Consider the following 24,548-nt stretch of genomic DNA (forward strand, 5'->3'; position numbering starts at 1 on the left):
ATTTCTTTCATCAGTGTTTTATAGTTTTCTATGTATAGGTCTTTTGTTTCTTTAGGTAGATATACTCCTAAGTATTTTATTATTTTTGTTGAATTCTCAGCCTTTTAAGTTACAGGTCTCAGTAACCTTTCTGATGACTATTAGAGTCTGTGGCAAAAGAACATGGCCACATATCAGAGGTGCCCATCTGGCTCTCAGATCCCTAATCTTGTATTTGCTGGCTGAAAGCAGACACCCTTTCAAAGACTGCATACCAGTTTTGGGCCTTGGTGAACAATGAATGCAGAAGTCTCTCCATGAAATAGTCTATTCAGAAGAAATTCCAACCAAATGCTAAATGGTTCTTGCTCTGTAGTTGTTTAATATTATTCAGAGTTAGATCAAAGTGTAAAATTTCTATAAATTAAATGCTCAAACATATATTCCTGAACTAAAGAAAAAAGATCTGATGAGACTTTTTTTTTTTTTTAATTTAAAGGCATCTATAATTTTATGGGCTTCCCAGGTGGCTCAGCAGTAAAGAATCCATTTGCCAATGCAGGAGACACAGGTTCAATCACTGGGTTGGGAAGATCCCCTGGAGAAGGAAATGGTAACCCACTCTAGTATTCTTGCCTGGGAAATCCCATGGACAGAGGAGCCTGGTGGGCTACAGCCCATGGGCTTACAAAAAAGTCAGACATGACTTAGGGACTAAAATAGCAATAATAGTAATTGTTACACTTACTGCTGTGTTTTCTTCCTTTGGAGGTTTTCTGTTCCTGTACTGGGAGTTTTGACACTGATTCTTGATGCTGAAGCCCAGGAGTTTTGTCTGCAGCATCACCATGAGCTACATAAAAGAAATATACTGAGTTCCTTTACAGAAAAACAGATCTACTAAGAATTCTCTATATTTCAAATTTGTAACAATATACAGCGTATTTTCTCATATTTTGACAAAAGTTTTTATAAGTAAATTACCATAATGTCAGACGTGAAATAAACTTTATGAGAACATTTTTTAAGTGGTATACCATAAAGAAGCTGTTTCAGTAATATTTCTGGACATTTTACATATATGTGTGTGTGTGTATTTAGATATGCACATACACACACACATATATATATAAGGTCTCAAGTTTTCCTAGGTTATTTATACTATAGGCCAGTACAAGCTTATTGAACTAAAAATACAAATGAATATGTCCATGGTTCTTCATTACAGCAAGTTTGTAAATGTAAAACATTCTAAACCATATAAATTTTAAGGATAAAAATTTAGTTAAATAAACTAAGGTATATATTACACACTGATTTATAATATAAATTATGGTAAACACTGTTGGACAAACAGCTGTACCTAGACCTATAATCTGAATGAAATTAATCTCTATATACTGACTTACGGGGATTTCTAGAAGGGATTTCTAGGAATAAAGTTAAGTTAAAAAAAAAACTGAAAAGGGAAAATTTAGCATGTAAACTTTGGGTAAGGAAGAAAAAGAAATGAGAAAAAACAAGGAAAGATAAATAAATAGATAAAACCCAGAAAAAGTATCATAAATCAATGTACTTGGTTGGGTACAAGATGAAAGAGAAGATTGAAAAAAGAAGGATAAGCCTATAAAAATATCTGTTTGTACATTTTTTAACTTTTGGAAGTAGATTTATGCCCTATATATTTGAAAATATAATTCAGCCATAAGGGTAAGAAGATGGAATAGAAAGAAAAAGTAAACTATATGAATCTGCTGAAAGCAAAATAAAAGCAGTAATTCAATGATATGGTATTTAATACAAACCCTCATAGTTGGATATGGAAGTGGGGTGGGTAGGGGAAAGTCGACGACAGTCAAGTCATGAGATAACTTTCAAACTTGGCTATTGTCCTAGTGGTATGTGCAAAGTTATTCTAAAACCATATATGAAGTATTACAGGATGGAGCAAATGAGTAATCATGCTGATGCTCTTTAGAACTCTAGCTACCTGAACCCTGGGATCCATGAAATGGCAGGAGCCTTTTGTTTGGGGTCCCTTCAGCTAGGAGACCACCCCTCACCTCAGTCTGCACTGATGTGTCGGCGCCTTGGCAGGGACTCCTCCATGGTGTGAAAGGGAACACAGTGGAGCTGGTTCTGATCTACAGCCTACACTCTGAGGGTAAGTGAATAATGGTTCACTGTAACCTTGAGTTCGGTTGCTATGTTAATAGACCTATTCAGAAACTGGCATTTCTTTTCTCTCATTACCAAGTTAGCATGAGGAGCAGTGTGGTCAGTGAAGTCCAGTGCTTGTGTGGAGGGAACACTTTGGGAAGCACCAACCAGCATGCAGGACATGGTGGGGAGGGAGCTACCAGAGACTCACAAGGCACTCTGCCAGCAGGGAAATGACTTTCCTAAAGTTGATGCCATGGGGATCTGGAGAGTGTTACTGTGTTATTTACAAAAGTTTTCATTAAATTGAAGTTGACTTAAAATATTGTGTTAGTTTCAGGTGTACTGCATAGTGATTCACTATTTTTGCAGACTATAATTCATTATAGGTTATTACAAGATAATGAATATAGTATATCATTGTTGCTTACCTATTTTATACACAGTAGTTTGTATCTGTTCATCCCAAACCCCTGATGGTGCTTCCCATCCTTCATCTCCCTTCTGGATAACCACAAGTTTGTGTTCTATATATGTGAGTCTGTTCCTATTTTGTACACACATTTACTTTTTAGAATCTAAATATAAGTGGTATCATACAGTATTTGCCCGTCTCTGTTGATTTGTCTCTCTATATAATACTTTCTGGGTCTGCACATGTTGCTGCAAATAGCAGTATTTCATGCTTTTCATGGCTGAGTAATATTTCACTGTATGCCTGATCTTAATCCGTCATCTGGATTATTTGCATAAGTTTTTCAGTTCTGAAGTAAAACAACTGTCTTTCCCCTTAGCCTCTGATTCACCTAACATGATGCTCAATGAGTAAAGGAGAGATTCAACACATAGGCTTTCAGAATATTAGAGGAGCAACTTTACAGCTACTAATGGGGCCAGAGTCTTTGGAGGCCCTGCATGCTGAATTGCACCCTGGAACCACTGTCAGCTTTAGCATGTCTTGGAACTAACAGACAGTCTATGAGCAGTGAGTTGTTGAGATTCATACTTTAATTAAAAACATACAAGGTCCTGAGGATTGCTCTGCCTAGCAACTTAGAGAAACATCAGTGACTAAGGTAGTCTGCCTCCATGAAAAGGAAGTCATTTTGTTAAACTAGGTGAGGGAGAGGGTACACTGTAGGGCCTGTCACTGTAGAACGCACTGTATGATGTGCCAGTCTCTCACTGCCCAGTGAGGTAGAGGAAAAGAGGGATCAGAGATGTGAACACCTAAGGCCTTTTCCCCTCCTTGGTTGAGTGCATGTTTGGCTCCAACAGAAGAGCCCTTACACTGGAATTCCCTTGCCTTGAAAAACACACTTGGATCATCACTTACAGAGGTTCTTAAAGGCTCCATGAGCCACACTGGTGGTCTCTAAAGTTGCAGGTGGAGTGCGGACATTAAAAATATTTCTGATAAGACTCATATTTCCATTTAGTTTCCTTCAGGCCAACTTCACTGCTTTTTGAGCTCAGTTAAACTTACTTTTAAGGTGATGTCTGTTGGTTCACAGCACAATGACTGGCAAATTTCAAGACATGGGGAAAGTAGCTACCAACAAAACAGTACTAATTGACCACTGAATACACCTAAAAATGCTAATGGGTACCCACCCCTAGATGATCTGGTTAAAGATTTTCCAAAGAAATCTCTAGGTCTAGTTCCTAACCAGTGGGGCCTCAAGGAGAACATTAACAGGCGTTTTACCAAAGAGCTCCTAGCCAAGTGGTGGGCCATGGGTCCCAGCACACTTCCTCACTAAAGTCCAAATTGTGATGGCACCTGTAACTAACGTTGATTACAAATGCTCCTCCCTCTGCTCCAAGTGACACTAACGTGAATCAGAGAAGCCTCCATTACTTTCATTCAAACCTCCCAGCTTTAAACCATAAGCAACATTAGGGGTTAGGTCAATATTCTAACATCATCAGTGCTTATCTGAGCATGTGTGCCAAAGTCAGAACTCAAAGTAGGGAGCAGGGATATTGTGTTTCTAAAGTCATTCGGTGACTGGTGCAGAGGTGACCATGACCTCCATGACCTCCAACACCAGATACTGAGGGAAAGAGATAACTCTTTCTGGTTGTTCATTGGAGGCCATCACCAAGGACACCCTAGGTCAAAGCCTACATTGAGTGTATCCTGTCAGGCAACCACAGAACTCCATCTGCATGGCTTCCACTACTGAATGTTTATTGACACAGATGTAGTTCCTATGTAAGTGCACCTGCACTTACATTCAGCCCAAGCCCTGATGGGACCCGTTGCATTTAGGGGCAGTTTTCAAGGCACAGATAAGGCTGAGAACCTCCAACTGACTTATCCTCCAATCTGACTTATCCAACAGATTCATGGGAAGAAAAGATGTAACTGTTTTCATTGATAAGCTTAATGAAAAGAAATGTCTCCATGAGACTTTTCTCATTGGAATAACTAACTTGATAGCTGCACACAGCCTCACACACATGTTACTCACTGATTCTGGTAGGTCAATGCTATAGTACAGCCCTAAGCCCTGATGGTACCTGCCACTGTAACTGACATACAGGTGATTCTCCAGACTAAGGTTACTGGAAGTTCTGATAAATCCAATATACTTTGTATGTACTTTGTATGCATTCATCTGCATACAAGTGATCCCAGTTAGTTTAAGATTATATAGAAGGACTGCAATATCTTACTAATGTCCTGCACATGGTCACCAAACAGCTCCAGTGTTTATAATCAGTGCACAGGTCACAATTTCTAAGTGGCCTTGCTGTTACAGGGAGGAATAGTTTTCGCTTAAGTGGACCCAGACAAGGACACACCCAACAAGCACTAGACGCCCTCTGGACCCACCAGTAGCTCTTTGCTGGGCCATTAGTACACACACTTATTTACCTGGTACCCTATTGAAACTACTGAGTGTGATCTCTAAGAGGCATACCATAACCTTGGGCTATTCAGTTCCAACAAGTGAAAAGAGACCCAGCAGTTAGTGGGACTCTGCGACCACTTGAACTAGAAGTTACCTAGGAGCAGTCTTTGATGAAACTGATCTATGATGTTACCAAAAAGGCTGTTTCATTTCAGTGAGGATACAACAAAGAGGGTACCCTAAAAGCCCTCCAGCATGCCTCTTATATCAGAAACATCCCTTTCCCACTGGAATCTATGGCAAAAGACCCCTGCCACATGTTTAGAAATTCACTGAGCTTCTGTTCCCATAATTACCTGGAGTTGGCTGAAAGGCACACAACTCTGGAGAGACAATTATTCACCTGCTCTTGTCCTTGGGGCATTCATGTTCTAGTCACAAAATAATATTAAGGACAGAAATTCCAACAAAGGCATCAATATATTTGCCTTTTTTTCACTAATTATCTCATGGTATTCATACCTTAGTGAAAGTATAGAATTTCTATAAAATTTATGCTCAAAAATATAATATGAACCAAAATAAAAATATCTTCTAATGAGCTTAATTAAAGCAATATAAAGCTTTTGCAGCTTTTGTACTTACTACTAAGCTTTTCCCCTTTGTGAAAGCTTTGTTTCTTCACTTGAGTCTCTGATTTTGACACTGAGCCTTGATGTACAGGCATACCATTTCCATCTGGTACTTCATCCTGAGCTACATAAAGAATTCAGTCCATTAGATAAAAAAAAAAGATCTACTGGGAAATCCCTACATGGCAAATCTGTACATGTGAACTGTGGCAGTTTCTCCCAGTTTATGCAGTTATCATTAAATAACCATAATATGTGATGTTATGAAAACTATGAGAGGAGTCTAAATGAGAGTGTGTGGAAAATATTTTATTGTTATTAATATTCCTAGATTTCAAACACTAGTTGCTCTTTTTCTGAGTTTTCTTAATATTTTCTGTTAATATCCAGTTCAGTTCAGTTCAGTTCAGACACTCAGCCGTGTCCGACTCTTTGCAACCCCATGAACCACAGCACTCCAGGCCTCCCTGTCCATTACCAACTCCCCGAGTCCACCTAAACCCATGTCCATTGAGTCGGTGATGCCATCCAACCATCTCATCCTCTGTTATCCCCTTCTCCTCCTGCCCTCAATCTTTCTCAGCATCAGGGTCTTTTCAAATGAGTCAGCTCTTCGAATCAGATGGCCAAAGTATTGGAGTTTCAGCTTCAGCATCACTCCTTCCAATGAACACCCAGGACTGATCTCCTTTAGGATGGACTTCTAGGATCTCCTTGCAGTCCAAGGGACTCTCAAAAGTCTTCTCCAACACCACAGTTCAAAAGCATCAATTCTTCAGCACTCAGCTTTCTTCACAGTTCAACTCTCACATCCATACATGACCACTGGAAAAACCATAGCCTTGACTAGATGGACCTTTGTTGGCAAAGTAATGTCTCTGCTTTTTAATATGCTATCTAGGTTGGTCATAACTTTCCTTCCAAGGAGTAAGCGTCTTTTAATTTCATGGCTGCAGTCACAATCTGCAGTGATTTTGGAGCCCCCAAAAATAAAGTCTGACACTGCTTCCACTGTTTCCCCATCTATTTCCCATGAAGTGGTGGAACCAGATGCCATGATCTTAGTTTTCTGAGTGTTGAGCTTGAAGCCAACTTTTTCACTCTCCTCTTTCACTTTCATCAAGAGGCTTTTTAGTTCCTCTTCACTTTCTGCCATAAGGGTGGTGTCATCTGTACACCTGAGGTTATTGATATTTCTCCCAGCAATCTTGATTCCAGCTTGTGCTTCATCCAGCCCAGCATTTCTCATGATGCATATAAGTTAAATAAGCAGGGTGACAATATACAGACTTGGAGTGCTCCTTTTCCTATTTGGAACCAGTCTGTTGTTCCATGTCCAGTTCTAACTGTTGCTTCCTGACCTGCATATAGGTTTCTCAAGAGGCAGGTCAGATGGTCTGGTATTCCCATCTCTTTCAGAATTTTCCACAGTTTATTGTGATCCACACAGTCCATCAAACAAAACAAACACATCTAATGAAGCCTAACTGCCATTACTCAAACATATACATTCTTTAACACACTGGGCTTTTAAGAAAATGATTTTATGGGAAAAATAATTTTGGAAATTTGCACCCATGATGGTTCAAAGGAAATATATGACATTATTAATGGGGTTTTATTGAGACACTTAAAAAAATACTAAGTACTTTTATATCAAGCTCCCAGGAGATGAAAAGGATAATGAATTACAATCTAGAGATTTTATTAGAAAGGACATCAAATAAAAGATTATTTACAGACACAATGAAAAAAATCTTATCAAGTATTATTAACTAATCCATATGAAGCCAAACTGAAAGACATTAATTCATAGATTGACATCTCTCATTTTGAAAAGGCCGTCCACCTGAATGGACTTTGACCCCTGTTCCTAGCACCTGCCTTCAACTAAGCCAAGCATCACTAAGCTAGGAGAAGATAACAGTAACATACAGCTGACCCATGAGTCTGGACCAAGCTTGTAAGACCCATTCTACCAATTCAATTGTACTGCTGACCAAAGGTCTGTCTCTCTATCAAAATTAAAAGTTGTTTAATTTCTAGCTATTTTCCCCCAATGTTTAGGATGGAAATAAAACTCTTTGGTAACACTTAGTATAGCTACCAGGGGCAAATTAACTGACTTCTGGATTTTTATCAAATTCTTTGGTCAATACAAGGCCACCATAAGCCTCTCATAATCCTTGTCACTGACTCTTCAGATGTTCCTATAATCTATAAAACGATTTCTCATAAGCATATCTCTCCATGTTTTTGTTGTTCAGTTGCTGTGTCCAACTCTTTGTAATCCCATGGACTGCAGCATTCAGGCTTCCCTGTCTTTCACTATCTCCCAGAGTTTGCTCAAACTCATGTCCATTGAGTCAGTAATGCCATCTAACCACCTCATTCTCTGTTGTCTCCTTCTCCTCCTGCCTACAATTTTTCCAAGCATCAGGGTCTTTTCAAATGAGTCAGCTCTTCCCATCAGGTGGCCAAAGTACTGGAGCTTCAGTTTCAGCATCAGTAATTCCAATGAATATTCAGGATTGATTTCCTTTAGGATTGACTGGTTTGATCACCCTTGCTGTCTAATGGAGTCTCAAGAGTCTTCAGCACCACAATCTGAAAGCATCAATTCTTTGGTGCTCAGCCTTCTTTATGGTCCAACTCTCACATCTGTACGTACATGACTACCGGAAAAACCATAGCTTCGACTATATGGACCTTTGCGGCAAAGTAATATCTGCTTTTTAAAACACTGTCTAGGTTTGTCATAGCTTTTCTTCTAAGGAGCAAGCATCTTTTAATTTTGTGGCTGCAGTCACTGTCTGCATTGATTTTGGAGCCCAAGAAAATGGAATCTGACACTTTTCACTTTTTCCCCATTTATTTGCCATGAAGTGATAGGACTGGATGCCATGATCTTAGTTTTTTGAATGCTGAGTTTTAAGCCAGCTTTTTCACTCTTTTCACTTTCATCAAGAGGCTCTTTAGTTCCTCTTTGCTTTCTGCCGTTAGACTGGTATCATCTGCATAACTGAGGTTGTTGATACTTTTCCCAGCAATCTTGATTCCAGCTTTCAGTCATCCAGCCTGGCATTTTGCATGATGCACTCTGCATATAAGTTAAATAAGCAGGATGACAATGTACAGCCTCGATGTATTCCTTTCCCAATTGTGAACCAGTCTCCTGTTCCATGTCTGGTTTTATGGCCAATGTATTCATGTACTACAACCTTTTTTATCCATTCATGTATCAGTGGACATCTAGGTGGCTACCATGTTCTGTGCTGTGCTTAGTCGCTCTGTTGTATCTGACTCTTTGTGACACCATGGACTGTAGCCCACCAGGCTCCTCTGTTCATGCGGATTCTCCAGGCAAGAAGCTATTACAAATAGTGTTGCAATGAACATTGGGGTACATATGTCTTTTTCAATTATGGTTTCCTCAGGGTATATGCCCAGTAATGGGATTGCTGGGTAATATGGTAGCTGTATTCCTAGTTTTTTAAGGAACCTCTATACTGTTCTCCACAGTGGCTGTATGAATTTACATTCCCACCAAGAGTGCGAGATGGTTCCCTTTTTCCACACCCTCTTCAGCATTTATTGTTTGTAGATATTTTGATGACAGCCATTCTGACCCGCGTGAGGTGATCCTTCACTGCGGTTTTTATGAGAACATTTTTAATTAGTATACTTCAAAGAAGGTGTTTCAATAATATTTCTAGACATTATATAATAAAACACACAGATATATATATATATATATATGTCTCTTGATTTCATAAGTTATTTATACCTTATGCCGACACATGTTCATAAAATAAAAAAATACAAATGAATGTGTACACAGTTATTCATGTACAATGTATTGGGTTTGCTAGAAAGTTCAGTCTGGTCTTTATGTAAGATGTTATGGAAAAACTTGAATAGATTTTCCGGCCAACTCAGTATTTAGAAGTGCAAAATATTCAAAACCATAAAAATATTAAAGGAGAGAATTAGTTAAATTAAGGTATGCATTGCACACTGTGGTATAATATAAATTATGGTAAATACTGTGGTACAAACAGCTATATGTAGTAGTATACTCTGAGTGAAACTGAACTCTATATAATGACTTGGAGGGATTTCTAGAAATAATATTAAGTAAAAAACACTGGAGGGGAAAACTAATATGCAAACACTGGGTAATAAAACAGAAATGAGAAAAAATAAAGGCGAGACAAAAAATAGAGAAAAGACAGGAAAACTATCACAAAATGATGCACATAGATACCTACAAGAGGAGAGGGAAGACTGAGAAACCTCTAAGCATACTGCTTTGTATATTGTTAAATTTGGAAGTAGTTTCATGCTCTATGTATTTAAAAATAAAAATTAGGCCAAAGCAAATAAGAAGATGGAATGGAAAGAAAAAGCAAACTTAAAGGATTAAAACTACTGCAGGGAGAATAAAAGCAGTAATTCCTCAAACCAGTAATTACTAAAAACCCTGTCTTGGACATGGAAGTGGGGTGATTTGGGGGAAGGTGAACAACTGACAAGTCATGCAATCATTTTATAACAAGTTATAAAACAAGTTTGTTTTTGTAATGGTGTATTCAGAGCTATTCTGAAACCATTTGAGAAGCATTACAGGATTAAGTAAATAAGTAATTGTGCCAATGCTGTTTCAGAACTCTAGCTACCTGAGCTGTCATGTCCTACACATGGCCACACACTGCTCAAATACGTTATTAGTGACTGTGTCTGTGTGTAGGACTGTGTTAGTCACTCAGTCATGTCTGGCTCTTTGCGACCCCACGGACTGTAGCCTACCAGGCTTCTCTGTCCATGGAATTCTCCAAGCAAGAATACTGCAGTGGATTGCCATTCCCTTCTTCAGAGGAACTTCCCAACCCAGGGATTGAACCCTGGTCTCCTGCCTTGCAGGCAGATTCTTTACCATTTGAGCTACAGGGAAGAGGTCACCAATTCTAAGTGGCCTGCTCCTACAGGGAGGATTAATTTTCACTCAACTAGCCCTCCCACCACAAAGGACACCACCCAACAAGGACTAGACACTGTGTGGATCTACCAGTGGCTCCTGGCTGAACCACTTAGATACCTGATACCATAGTGAAATTCCCAGGCATGATCTCTAAGGGGCATGAATTCTCATTCCAGAGGACAAGACCGCCAAACTTGGATGATTCAACTCTGACAAATAATTGGGCCCAGCAAATAGTGCAACCCTTTCGACCACCTGCATTCTCATTTGCCCATAGAGAGTCCTTGATGAAACCAATTTATGTGGTTACCAGAGAGGCTGCCTCATTTTAGTGAGGATACAACCAAAAGAGTGCCCAAAAGGCCCTCCAACAGGCCTCCTGACCCTCATCAGATGTTTGATTTACAGATCTCCAAAACATCTCTTTCCTAATGGAGACTATGGCACAAGGGCCCTATCATGGGTAGAGGCATCCATTGGGCTTCTGTAGTTATAACTACTGGGAGCTGGCTGAAAAGCACACTACTGTGGAGACATAGGTATTCACCTGCTACTGGGTTTTGGGCCATTCATCTTCTGGTCACAAAATGCTCTTAAGGACAAAAATTTCTATCAAATGGTATCAGTATTTCTGCTTTTCTCTCTAGGTATCTCATGGTATCTGATTTTAGTCAAAGTGAAATATTTCAATATGAATATATGCTCAACAAATACATTTTCATAAACCAAAATAAAAACATCTCCTAATGAGTTTAATTTAAAACAATATAAAATTTTCTGTAGTTTTTGCACTTACTAGTAAATCTTTCCCCTGTGTGAAAGCTTTCTTTCTTCACTTGAATCTCTGATTCTGACATTGCCTCTTGATGGTCAAGCATATGATTTCCATCTGGTACTTCATCTTGAGCTACAAAAAGAGAAGAATTTAGTCAACTAAATAAAAATAAAGATCTACTGTGAAATGTTTAGCTTACAATTTATAAAATGAAAACAGCAGCAGTTATCTCATTTTATGAAGTTAAGAAGAAAATCACCATATTGTGAAGTCTGCTATGAAATCTATGAGAAGAGTCTTAATGAGTGTGTGTGAAAGTTACTTTACCATAAAAATAATACTCATGGAATTCAAATGTGTTTTATGTTTGTTAAGTTTCTCATTTTCTGAGTTGCCTCAATATTTTGTTAATATAATTCAATAGACCAAACAAAGAAAATACATATGTACAAGGTTTTTCATAGCATAGTATTTGTAATTGTAAAATATTAAAACCACTTAAACATAAAGCATAGGAAACTGGTAGACTGAAGTATCATATGTAAAGTATAAAAATATAGACTGTAGGGTGCAATGTGCACATGGAGCTGTACAAACAAGTATAAAAGGAATGATAAAGATCCTGATGAAATGATTGGGAAGCATCTCCAGGATACAGTGTGTAATGGGGGGGAAAAACCTAAAAGAGAGAATACCAAGTATGGTTTAAGAAAGAAGAAAGGAAAGAAAGAATAAAGGAAATTTGAAAAAAAAAAGATGATGAAAGATCCTTATTTTTAGAACAAGAAATACAGGAAATGTAAATCAAAACCAATATACTGGGTCACAAGAGTCCCTGCAGACATGGCTGACTGAGCCATACCCAGTAACTACTATTTGCTCTCATGCTGTTCTGACAATGATGGATACTCCGTGATATAGCCAGTTTCTGAAATTCAAGCCTAATGAAAAAGAATCCAGGTTTCTCAGTTTCATTTGACCAGCAACCCTGAGAGACTATACAGACACCACTGTGAAGGAGCTACGCTTGTGAACTTAGTGAGTGAAACAGACACCTTGCTGGCTGTGTCTCAACAGAACCCCTGGTTCTGAGTTTCCTGACAGGGGCCACTGTGTCCAAGGAGGACAAGGGAGGGGATGAGGAAGAAAAGACACAAACACCTGAGACAATCTCCTTCCTCTTTTGGCTGACATTTGGTTTCTGAAAACTTCTGCCCACACATGGTGAGCTCCTTGCCACTGGAAACACTGTCTAGCTACCCAGCAATGGAGGCTCAAGGAAGGGATGGATGGACTCTCTAGAACACATCTTGTGCCAAGAAGCGAGCCATGGTGGCCAACACAGCCCCATGAGACTCAAAACGGTGATGAACTTATTACTAATAATGTGCTCCCCCCAGTGACCTTAAGATGAATCTGACAACTTTACTTTTACCCAGAACACTTGGCTTTTCAAAATAAGCAAGATTAGGGATTCTAGTCCCCAAGGTTGGCTTCTAGTTTACCAAGGACTGTTATCTCCACAACTCTGACACCAGGATGAGAGGAACACAAGAAATGCATTTTGACCCTTACTTAAACCTGACCATGGTACGGGTGACTTTAGGCATCATGAACTTCTTTCATTGCTCCCACTGCTGAACACATAATTGCATGCATGCTAAATTGCTTCAGTCATATCTGACTCTTTGCAACCGCATGGACTGTAGCCTGCCAGGCTCCTTTATCTGTGGCATTCTCCAGGCAAGAATACTGGAGTGGGTTCCCATGCCCTCCTCCAGGGGATCTTCCCAATCCAGGAAATGAATCTGCAAATCTTGCATCTCCTGCATTGTCAGACTGCTTATTTACCACTTGTGCCACCTGGGAAACCCTGAATATATCATTAGTACAGATGTATTTTCTGTGTGAACTCGAACTCACATAAGCCCCAAGCCATGATGAGCACTGCTGCCCTCAGGATCATTTCCGTGGCACACATGGAAGACTGCAAACCTACCAGACTACCAGTGCCTAGGGACATGTCTTCAGATCAACTACTAAGCAAAGGAAAAGCAACTGCTAGCCATCTTTGCAGACTTTCAGTAAGGCAAATGTCTCTGTGAGATTATTTCTCCATTCAGTTTAACTAAGTAAACCTATGTGAAGAGCCTTGCGTGCCTAGACTGGACTACAGAACTACTGTACTAGAGCTCAGTTCTGTGGTACAGATCAGGACACTGGCCTTACCTGACACTGTGACCGTCCTAGAGGCTCTTGCCCCAGCTGAGGAAAATAGGTATGAAGGAATTCATGTTGCAAATGGTCCTTCAATGTCTCTGTCCACACAGATGATATGATCGGTTTGCTTTTTGCTTAAAAGGTTGCAATACACCTTTTATGCAATGTCCCTGCATAATGCCATGAGCAGGAAGAAGTCCCATTCCCAGAGGGAGCACTGGGCTTCCACACTATTGTTGACATCCTCATCCTCCTGGTGCATCCTGGCATATGTACTATCCCACCAGGCCAGATGCTATGTTGACCATGCTTAGCAGCATAGCAGGGTCATTAACAGAAGCATGGACAAGGACCTTGTGGCAAAGGGCAATACACATCATTCTAGAGAAGGTATCTTCCAAAATTTGTCCTGTCAGTCACAACAAATGAGAGCCCACCAGAACTCTGTGGAACTATTCTGTTACTGGCACTCTTACATTCCCCTCATGGGCCCTGACTGCAACCATCTACTAAGTTTCAGAAAAAACACCTGCATATGAAAGGATTTCAACTAATAGGATGGTCTGGAGGCAAACAAAAAATGTTCCCAGTCACATTTTCCCTTGAAACTTCTGATCTGATTTTGAGATAAAATTCTCAGCACTTCTCTTTTCATCAGTTAGTCTTTGGAAGATGGCAATTCCACAGGACAGGGGATTAATCTGGGACTCTCTATGTCTAACTTCCTGGAGTAGGGTGAAAGGTACATACCTCTTGAAGACAACTATGTCCCTTTTATTGGTTTGGTGGATACTGAGTGCATGACCCATGACTAAGAAAAATATGACAATCAGAAATGTTGACCAAGTATTTTACAACTTTAGTTTTTATCCTCTAGTTATCTTAGGGTATTTATACATTAGGTCAAAGTATAAAATATCTACTATATATATGTATACACACACAATTTATGAAACAAAGAACAAGATCTTTGGCTGTAATTAATTTTAAATAAGTTAAAGTTATCTTCAATTAGTATGCTTACTGTGTTTTTTCTCTTCTTGCTGCTTTACCATCATTTGGCTTTTTGACATTGATTCTTGATGATCATACATAAGATTTGCATCTGATATTTTTTCATGAGCTACAAGAGAGATATAGTTAGCCCATTGAATAGAAAAATACAACTACTATGAAATCTCTACATATAAAATTCATAATAAGCAAACAGAAATATTCTAATTTTTCTGAAGTTATAGTGAAGTTACCATAATGCTAGATCTGATAACACTGTGAGAAGTTTTAATAGATGTGTTTTGAATCTAATTATTTCATAAATATTTCCAGACATTATATATAATTTGTATTTGTCTCTGTTTTTCTTAGATTATTTATATTTTATAGATTACACAGACTTCAGAGACCAACCAACAAAACACATGTGTACTATTTGCTAATTACAGTACTATTTGTAATTGAATATAAATGTTCGTGCATGGGAAATAGGATAAACAAGCTAATATATGTACTATAAACTTTGTGAAGTGAAGTGAAAGTCATTCAGTCATGTCTGACTCTTTATGACCCCATGGCCTGTACAGTTCATGGAATTCTCCAGGTCAGAATACTGGAGTGGGTAGCCTTTCCCTTCTCCAAGGGATCTTCCGACCCAGGAATTGAACCAGGGTCTCCTGAATTGCAGGCGGATTCTTTACCAACTGAGCTATCAGGGAAATCCCATAAACTTTGTAAATTATGCTAAATAATATGGTACCATCAGATGTATGTAAAGATGTAAAAGGAATCAAATGAATCTCTATAAACTGACTTGGAGGGATTTCAAGGAGATAATATTAAGAAAAAACAAAAAACAAAAGGAGAAATGTATGGTACTGTTGAGGTAAAGAAGATGGGGAAAAAAGGAAATAAATAAGAAAGAGGAAGGGAGAGAATTAGAGAGATAGTTACCTTTACAAAATGACACACAAGTGAGATAGAAAAAAATGTAACTGGTTACCTACAGGATGCAAGGGAGCAAACTAAGGAAAAAATGGTACTCCTTTAAGTATAGCTTTTTGCATAGTATTTACTTTTGGAAGCAAGTTCAGGTTCCACATGTTTCAAAAATAAAATTAAAATGAAAAAGAGAAACTAAAACTGAAAGCAAACTTAGAGAAATTAACCTACTAAAAAAAAGTACTAATTCAAGTAACTCATCAATACAATATTTGACACATACCCTCATTCATGGGCAGAAGCATGGAGATTGTCAACACATGACAAAATATTTCTAGTAGGCTTTTTTCCCCCATACAAATAGGCAAAACAATTTCAAAATAATTTTCAAAGTCTAACAAATGAGTAAATGTGTTATTTAGAAAGAACAGTCACAAAGAGTGTGCATGCATGCTAAATCATTCAGTCGTGTTTGACTCTTTGTGACTCTTTGGACTGTAGCCCATCAGGCTCCTCTGTCCAAAGGATTTTTCAGGCAAGAATACTGGAGTGGTTTGTCACTTCCTTCTCCAGGGGATCTTCCTGACCCAGGGATGAAACGTGCATTTCCCCTGTCTCCTGCACTGGAGGAGGATTCTTTACCCACTGAGCTATCAGGGAAGCCCCTTAGAAAGCCCCCTGCCAGGCTCCTCTGTCCAGGGAATTCCCCAGGAAAAAATCCTGGAGTGGGTTGTCATTTTAATAGGGCATCTGGAAAACTATTTTGGGGCAAGAGGAGAAGGGGGCGGCAGAGAATGAGATGGTTGAATGGCATCACTGACTCAATGGACATGAGTTTGAGCAAACTCCGGGAAATGGTGAAGGACAGGGAAGGCTGCTATGCTGCAGTCCATGGGGTCCCAAAGAGTGGGACACAACTTAGCAAATGAAAAACCACCACCAGACTACCAGTGTCTAGCACCTTTACCATCCAAAACAGTTCACTGTGCTTATTGCTGAGCTTAATGAAACTAAAGTTCTCCACAAAGTTATTTCTCCATTTATACACACTTTCAGTCTGTGTGTAAGGCCCTGGGATGCCTAGAGACTTGACTGATTATTGTTCGCTCAGTGCCACACTATAGCTCTGGAACCTGGTGTTTCATGCTCCTGTGACCTTCATAGAGATTTACTGCCCAAGTACAGTGAAGTAAGTATGCAGCAACTGATACCACAAATGCCCCCCTTTTTAACATTCCTGTTCACACTAATGACCAGAATGGTTTGCCTTATGTGGAATGGGTTGTGATATACCTTTAATGTCCTTCCACAAGCGCATGACCTAGAAAAAGCCCTGCTCCAAGATCAAGTACTAACCTTCCACTATACTGGACTTACCTGGTGGCTCAGATGGTAAACCCTCTGCCTACAATGCAGGAGACCCGGATTTAATCCCTGGGTTTGGAATTTCCCCTAGAGAAGGGATAGGCTACCCACTCCAGTATTCTTTGCCTGGAAAATCCCATGGATGGAGGAGCCTGGTAGGCTACAGTCTGTGGGGTCACAGAGAGTTGGACACGACTGAGCGACTTCACTTTTACTTTTTCACTTTCCACTCTATGGATGGCATCCTCCACTGGACCCAAACAAGTGTACTACCCAGCAAGGACTGGATTCCATGATGACCCACATGTGGCCACATTTGAGTCATTAATGTAAAGATGGTACAAGGACCTAGTATCCAACTGAAATCCCGAGGGGCGAAGTGGAAAGGGGTACATTGTCTCATTCCAAGCTTCAAGGAACAGAGGTTTTCCCTTCTCTATCCCCCCAAAATACAAAGCTGGCCAAGCTTTTCTCGAAGCACTCCAAAGTGTCAATCTTATTTCAGTCTCTACCACAACAAACACAAAGGACACTCAGTGTAGGTGTATGAATGTATGTTTATGTGCATGTATATGTACAGATATGTATATACACGAGTTCAACTCCAGGCCAAAAGCCTATGTTTGACTTTGCAGGTCCAACCACAGATAATTACAAAGTATCCACCTGACAGTTCTCATGGGGAATGCTTCTCACCCCACACCAAATTTGATACATATCCAGTGAACTTTAAACACTGATAGTAGTTGCAGTGGAGGACCAAGGCCCATCCACGCCATGTTCTTATGCATTCTGGATTCCTATACCAGCTGCCTCTATTAGAGGCCTCCCTATGAAAGGGAGAGGGGTCAGCTGATATTTGTACTTTTCAGGTGCCTCTTACAGACCACTTTACTAGGGGAATCTGAAGCTAGTTTTCTTGGTTACTACTCAGTATTCAGGACTTTTACACTCCTAGCCATCCTACATACTGATGTATGTAAGGTTATTGGGGCCATAGTAAGGAAGAGCCTTTTGTTTGGGGCTCCCTCAGATATGACATCATCTTCCCTCAGCCCTTACTCCCATCAGTATTGATACATCTCACCCTTGCCTGTTTTCTTTCTGTGCGGAAAATTAAACAGTGGTGGAGCTGGGGCCCATTCCATTTAGACTTGCTTATACTATTAAAGGAAGTGAATAAAAGCTTATTACTTTCAGTTTGGCTTCCTCTATTAATTGACCAAGGCAAAACAGGCAGCTTTCTCTGCCAGATTAGTGCAGAGAACAAAGTAGTCGATAAAGTAAAATTCTTTTCTGGAAGGAGCACTTTGAGAGGTGCTAGGGAGACTGTGTCAGGGCTCAGGGCTGGATCATTTGCAGGAGTTGAAGGGTCCCACAGGGCACATTGTCCATCAGGCTAATGTGTCTCCAGAAGAGCCAGTGGACACCATGGGGCTCTCCAGCAGAGTACCACTGTATTGTCTATGTGCCACTCTACTCACATTCCTCTAAGCCCTGCTTCAGTTCAGTTCAGTTCAGTCGCTCAGTCGTGTCCGACTCTTTGTGACCCCATGAATCGCAGCATGCCAGGCCTCCCTGTCCGTCACCAACTCCCAGAGTTTACTCTAACTCATGTCCATTGAGTCGGTGATGCCATCCAGCCATCTCATCCTCTGTCATCCCCTTCTCCTCCTGCCCCCAATCCCTCCCAGCATCAGGGTCTTTTCCAATGAGTCAACTCTTCGCATGAGGTGGCCAAAGTACTGGAGTTGCAGCTTCAGCATCAGTCCTCCCAGTGAACACCCAGGACTGCTCTCCTTTAGAATGGACTGGCTGGATCTCCTTGCAGTCCAAGGGACTCTCAAAAGTCTTCTCCAACACCACAGTTCAAAAGCATCAATTCTTTGGCACTCGGCTTTCTTCACAGTCCAACTCTCACATCCATACATGACCACTGGAAAAACCACAGCGTTGACTAGACGGACCTTTGTTGGCAAAGTAATGTCTCTGCTTTTTACTATGCTATCTAGGTTAGTCATAACTTTCCTTCCAAGGAGTAAGCGTTTTTTAATTTCATGGCTGCAATCACCATCTGCAGTGATTTTGGAGCCCCCCAAAATAAAGTCTGACACTGTTTCCATTGTTTCCCCATCTATTTACCATGGGGCTCTCCAGCAGAGTACCACTGTATTGTCTATGAGCAATTTACTTAGATTCTTCTAAGCCCTGCTTAACTGCAGTTAAGGTCATGTTAGAGGAGCATAGGAAGATTGTGAATCTATCCAATTTAAGCACCAGTCTCTCAAAAATTTGCCTGGGAGAGAAACAGAAATAACTGCCCTCTTTTCTAAGCTTAATGCAGAAAAAGTCCCCTTGAGATTATATCCCTATTCAGTAACTCAGCTGATTTGTATACCAGATCAAGAGTTCACAGTTACTCAACTGATTCTGGTTGTTCAATCAACAGAATAGCCTTGGCAACAGTAGTATCTGACATCATGACTATTGCAAAAACTTGTCCAGAGTGTGGGAACTTGTTAGGCAGCAACTGATGCCACAAAGGCCCTTTTCCATATTCCTCCAAACAGGGATGATTCAGATCAGTTCATCTTTGTGTGGAATAATGACAATTCACCATTCACACCCTTTCACAATGCTACTTGAATTTCCTGTCAGCAATATATTACCTGGAAAATCTTCCACTACTAGAGGAGGGGCTTGTCTTTCTACTCTGCTGATAATATCATTCTATTAAGTTCAGAGAAGACAGCTACCCAGCAAGGGCTGAACATCCTGCTGACACACAGGTGGCAACTTGCTGGGCTGTTTTTTACAGAAAGCATACAAGCACCCAAGTGAAATTTCTGGGCATGATCAGGATATGGTGTCTCATTGTCTCATTCCATGGGAGAAGACTGCTTCTGACCCTCACCACTCTAACAACTAAAAAGGAGGTCCATTGACTGATGGAACTTGTCACCTGCCTGCATTCTTAATGCCAACCAATTACAGGGTTACATGAAAGGTCATTTCCTTTCAATGGGGCCACAGCCAAGAGGATGACCTGGAAGCCCTTCAACGAGCCCCAGGCTACCCCCCCTTTTTTTTGGCCCCTCTGATCCATTTTGCCTTTTGAGTTAACAGATATCAGCAACCTCTCTATTCACCAATTGGAGTTTAAGGCAGAAGGACATTGCCAGAGGCATCAGTTGGGAGTTTTTAATTCATCATCTCTAGGAATAGCTGGCTGAAAGGTACACAGTCTTTAAGAGAAAATTATTAGTCCATTACTGGGCTTTAGTGTGTACTGAGCACATGACCCATGACTGCGAAATAGTCTCAAGAGAAGAAATTCCAACCAAGAGTTATCAATAGTTTTGCTTTTGCTCTCTAATTATTTAAGGGCATTCCCACTTTAGGTCAGTGTAAAATTTTTATAAAAATATGACCAGATAGGATTCCTGGAGTAGAGATGGCCACGCCTGCTCTGCTGCTCCTACAGTTTAGGAGCATACAGCATCATCTGAGGATGGCTCATAAGCTGGACAAGCAAGACTCTGTGGTTTGTTACTGTCTTTTCTATGTGACACAAACTGGAATGAAGATTGAGAGTAAAAACTAAATGTAAATTTTTATCAAAGCTAATGGATCAGTTAAAAGTTCTTAAACAGTTGGGTGATAATGAATGTTACTCAAGAAATTGTAGTTCACTCAGTCGTGTCTGACTCTTTGCAACCCCATGGACTGCAGCATGCCAGGCTTCCCTGTCCTTCACTATCTCCCGGAGTATGTTCAAACTGATGTCCATCGAATTGGTGGTACCATGCAACCATCTCATCCTCTGTCATCCCCTTCTCCTCCTGCCTTCAATCTTTCCCAGCATCAAGATCTTTTCCAATAAGTCGGCTTTTTGCAGCAGGTAGCCAAAGTATTGGAGCTTCAGCTTCAGCACCAGTCCTTGCAATGAATATTTAGGGTTAATTTCCTTTAGGATTGACTGGCTTAAACTCCTTGCTGTCCAAGGGACTCTCAAACATCTTCTCCAGCACCACAGTTTGACAGCATCAATTCTTCATTGCTCAGCCTTCTTTACAGTCCAATTCACATCCACATATGATTATTGGAAAAACCATAGCTTTGACTATATGAATCTTTGTCAGCAAAGTGATGTCTGTGCTTTTTAATATGCTGTCTAGGTTTGTCATGGCTTTTTTTCCAAGGAGCAAGTGTCTTTTAATTTCATGGCTGCAGTCTCTGTCTGTCTGGAGAACTATGCTTTGAAAATGTTTTGTATGCAGATAATGAAATGCTGGGTGATTTCACAAAAACATGATCAAGCCCTGCTACACTGCTAGTCTTTTAACAGACGTCAAAACAGTGTTGGAGAACTATGCTTTGAAAATGTTTTGTATGCAGATAATGAAATGCTGGGTGATTTCACAAAAACATGATCAAGCCCCGCTATACTGCTAGTCTTTTAACAGATGTCAAAACAGTGTTGGAGAACTCACTGATGAAAATGTATGGAAAGTGAAAGACAACATATAATTGTTTAAAGAATGGAGAGACTTGGGACTGGTGGGACTGAAGAATATACTGATGTTGAAGAAAAATGAAAATATAGGAGCAACCCCTCTGCCCACTCAGCCACCTCAGCCATGATCTTCAACTTAGAACCCAAGCAACATGACATCAGGCAGCTATACTGGAATACAAATTCCTCTTGGTGCCCACAATCCAGCATTCCAGCTAATATCCCAGCAGAAGTTCTTCACAGTACAGGTCTAACAAATAACACTACCCAGCCTACTCCACAGACTACTCCAGGCATTGATTCTGCACTGTACTGCAGTTTCCCAGAGAGATATTCAACTGACATCAGAGGATTCTGCTAGAGCTCAGAAATATAGCAAATATGCTGGCAGAGCTTTGCACTATGAAGATGTCACCAATGCAGTGCAAAATCTAGAGAAGGGCCTCAAGTTACTGACTATAGGTAGAGAATGCAGTCTTTGTACAAAAGATCCATGCTTAAAGAACTAACAGACTAACATGCTTAAAGAACTAACTCAGTCTTCAGCTTATCATGAGCACAGTTTTAAAGACTTCATTTCCACTATCTGTAAGAATGAAATCTGTGTCTGTGTATCAGATTCCTGCTGATACTTTCAGCAGACTTAACCAATTTTCTTTGTCCGTGAGAGGATCCAGAAGTCTCTGGATATATAGGAATGATGTGAGCAAGATCCTAAAAGTGCCCACTGAACCCTGCTTGTTCTAAAAATGAAAACATACATCTATAAAATACTTTGGGAATTAGCTTAGTATCTTAGTCTACATAAATTAAGGAATCTTTAAATCTATAACTTGGACCAACAGTCCATATTACTTTGCTATAAAATGCCAAATTGAACTCTTAAATAAACACTACCAGAATACTCTACACTAGAGACCATGTTTTTGTTTTCCGCAGAAAAATGGATATGAATGTCCCAAACTGTTAGATGAATCTGAAAGAGATTTTTTAAATTTCAACTTATATTCATATTAAACATAAATACATTTAAAGTTAAAATGTTCATGGAAGGAAATATATTAAGGTAAAGAGGCAGAATCAGTTTTAGATGTAAGGATGACATTGGCTTCCTAACTGTTTTCCCTTATCCATTGAAGGTGAAGATGAATTGGGATTTGCTTCATAGGAATTTAACCATGTATTAGAGAATGAAAATAACATGTTTGCAGTAATGCCTGGAAACTTGGTGCTTTGAGATAAGGTTCTTTGCTACTATGGAATGAAGCAAAGAGTGTACAGCTATGAGTGATGGAAATCATAAGAACATAGATTCTCAGTTGCTAATTGTATAAGTTTTGTGGGGAATTGTGGATTTACAATATCTCCTGCATTTATGGTGTGCAAAAAATAAATACAAGGACTCTTTGAACTAGTTTTTTTTTTTTTAATCCCAAATACATCTTCATGAACCAAAGAAAAGATCTTCTGATGAGTACAATTAAAGTTTTTTTTCATGTATTCAAAAACCATTTATTGGATGCCCGTTTTGGGTCAGGCACTGTGCTTTTTGCTGGGGATATACTAGCAGCAGGATAGCCCAGAGTCCATCCTTGTGGTGCTTACAGCTTATTCAGAGATACAGCAAGGAAACATAATACAGTGTGACAACTGGAACAGGTAAAAAACAAGGTTATCCACAATTATTTTACTTACTCATGACACTTTCAGGTCCAGAAGATTTTGGTTTCTCTACATGAATTTCTGTTTCTAACTTTAAGTCTTGCTGCATAAACATGGGACTTTCATCTGATACATCATCATGAGCTACATAAAGAGACACATTTAGTGCATTAAGCAGAAAAATGGATCTTGAAATCCCTATATATCAAGTTTATACATGTGTTTACAGTACTTTTTCCTTTTTATAAATATATAAATAAGCTACCATCATGCTACACCTGATATGAAAATGGCGAGAAAAAGTTCAATGTGCATTGTCTCATTATTTCACAAATGTTTGCTGGTGTCAAATATATTTTATATTAGTCCCTACTTGGTTTACATTATTATAGTTTAGGTTAATATATACTCATAGACAAAATGATGGAAATGTAAATCCAAAAGGTCCACACCATATTTTTTAATCACAAAATACTCAGAAGCACCTAAATATACTAGCATATGAGATTAATTGAATAACAAGGTACATACTATAAATTAGGGTAATATAAATTATTATTTATACAAAGAATTACACAAAAAGCTATAAAAAAAAAGACACTGATAACCCAACTTGGAAGGATTGCTAGATGAGAGGTTAGGTATAAACAAAAAAATGGAAAGAGAAGATATCAAATATTCTATTTTTTAGGAAAGAAGAGAGTAAGAAATAAAGAGAAAATATAAGAAATTTACCCTTAGAAAAAGAAATTCAGGAAAGAGAAAGAGAAAACAATGTATTTGGTCACCAAAAGTTGCATGAAGAATTGGTCACAAGGACTACTATTAAATCTAAACATGTTGCTGGCAGTGATGACATCCTCAATACAACAACTGTTTCTCACATTTAATGAGAAAGCAGGTAGAGCCCCAGGGATTGCCTTGTCCAGCGACACAAACAAATGATAGAGATTCGGATAGTTTGACTCCACTATAAGGAAAGTAATATTGTTAAAGTTAACTAGGGACACAAGCACCTTTTCTGGTGTGTCACTGCAGACCCTCTCTTTCAGAACATCTTCCATGGCTACTATGCCCAAGGAGGATGAAGAATGTGGTAAGTGGGAGAAAAGTCATGTACACCTGAGCCTCTCCTTCCTTTACTTGCTATTATTTGCTCTTGACTGGTCCAATGGTGGTTAGTTCTCAAACAATTCTCAAAAAACTTTTGAGTTCTCAAACAATTTTTGAGTTCTCAAACAATTCTCAAAAAACTTGTTTCTCAAAAAAATTTTTTGGCTCATGCTTACAGCCACCCAGTAAGGTGCTCTGCAAGCCACTTGATAGTCTGTTGATTCAATTTAAAAAAGTGAGAAAAGTAAATGATGAGACTGTTTACCAGACTCAGATCTAAGTTCATTCTTGCCACTCTACCTGGTTACCTGGCTCAATTAAACCTCCTCATAAAAAAAAACAACCTCCT

General features: G+C 39.4%; 1 protein-coding gene and 1 pseudogene across 1 annotated transcript in view; one reads left to right on the forward strand and one right to left on the reverse strand.

Moving 5' to 3' along the window:
* Nucleotides 1-13,411, reverse strand: part of LOC122681830 (coiled-coil domain-containing protein 7-like) — a 136,968-nt gene extending 123,557 nt beyond the window's left edge. The window contains exons 1-4 of the mRNA XM_043884334.1: nt 13,312-13,411; nt 11,410-11,520; nt 5,646-5,756; nt 728-832 (exon numbers count right to left, since the gene is read on the reverse strand). Coding sequence (XP_043740269.1) covers nt 728-832; nt 5,646-5,756; nt 11,410-11,520; nt 13,312-13,411 — 427 coding nt within the window. The remainder of the gene's footprint in view (nt 1-727; nt 833-5,645; nt 5,757-11,409; nt 11,521-13,311) is intronic.
* A 6,951-nt stretch (nt 13,412-20,362) lies between these two features.
* LOC122681831 lies at nt 20,363-21,933 on the forward strand (annotated as a pseudogene).
* The last annotated feature ends 2,615 nt before the right edge of the window (nt 21,934-24,548 follow it).

This window comes from Cervus elaphus, chromosome 23 (assembly GCF_910594005.1).
Source record: "Cervus elaphus chromosome 23, mCerEla1.1, whole genome shotgun sequence".
NCBI lineage: Eukaryota > Metazoa > Chordata > Mammalia > Artiodactyla > Cervidae > Cervus > Cervus elaphus.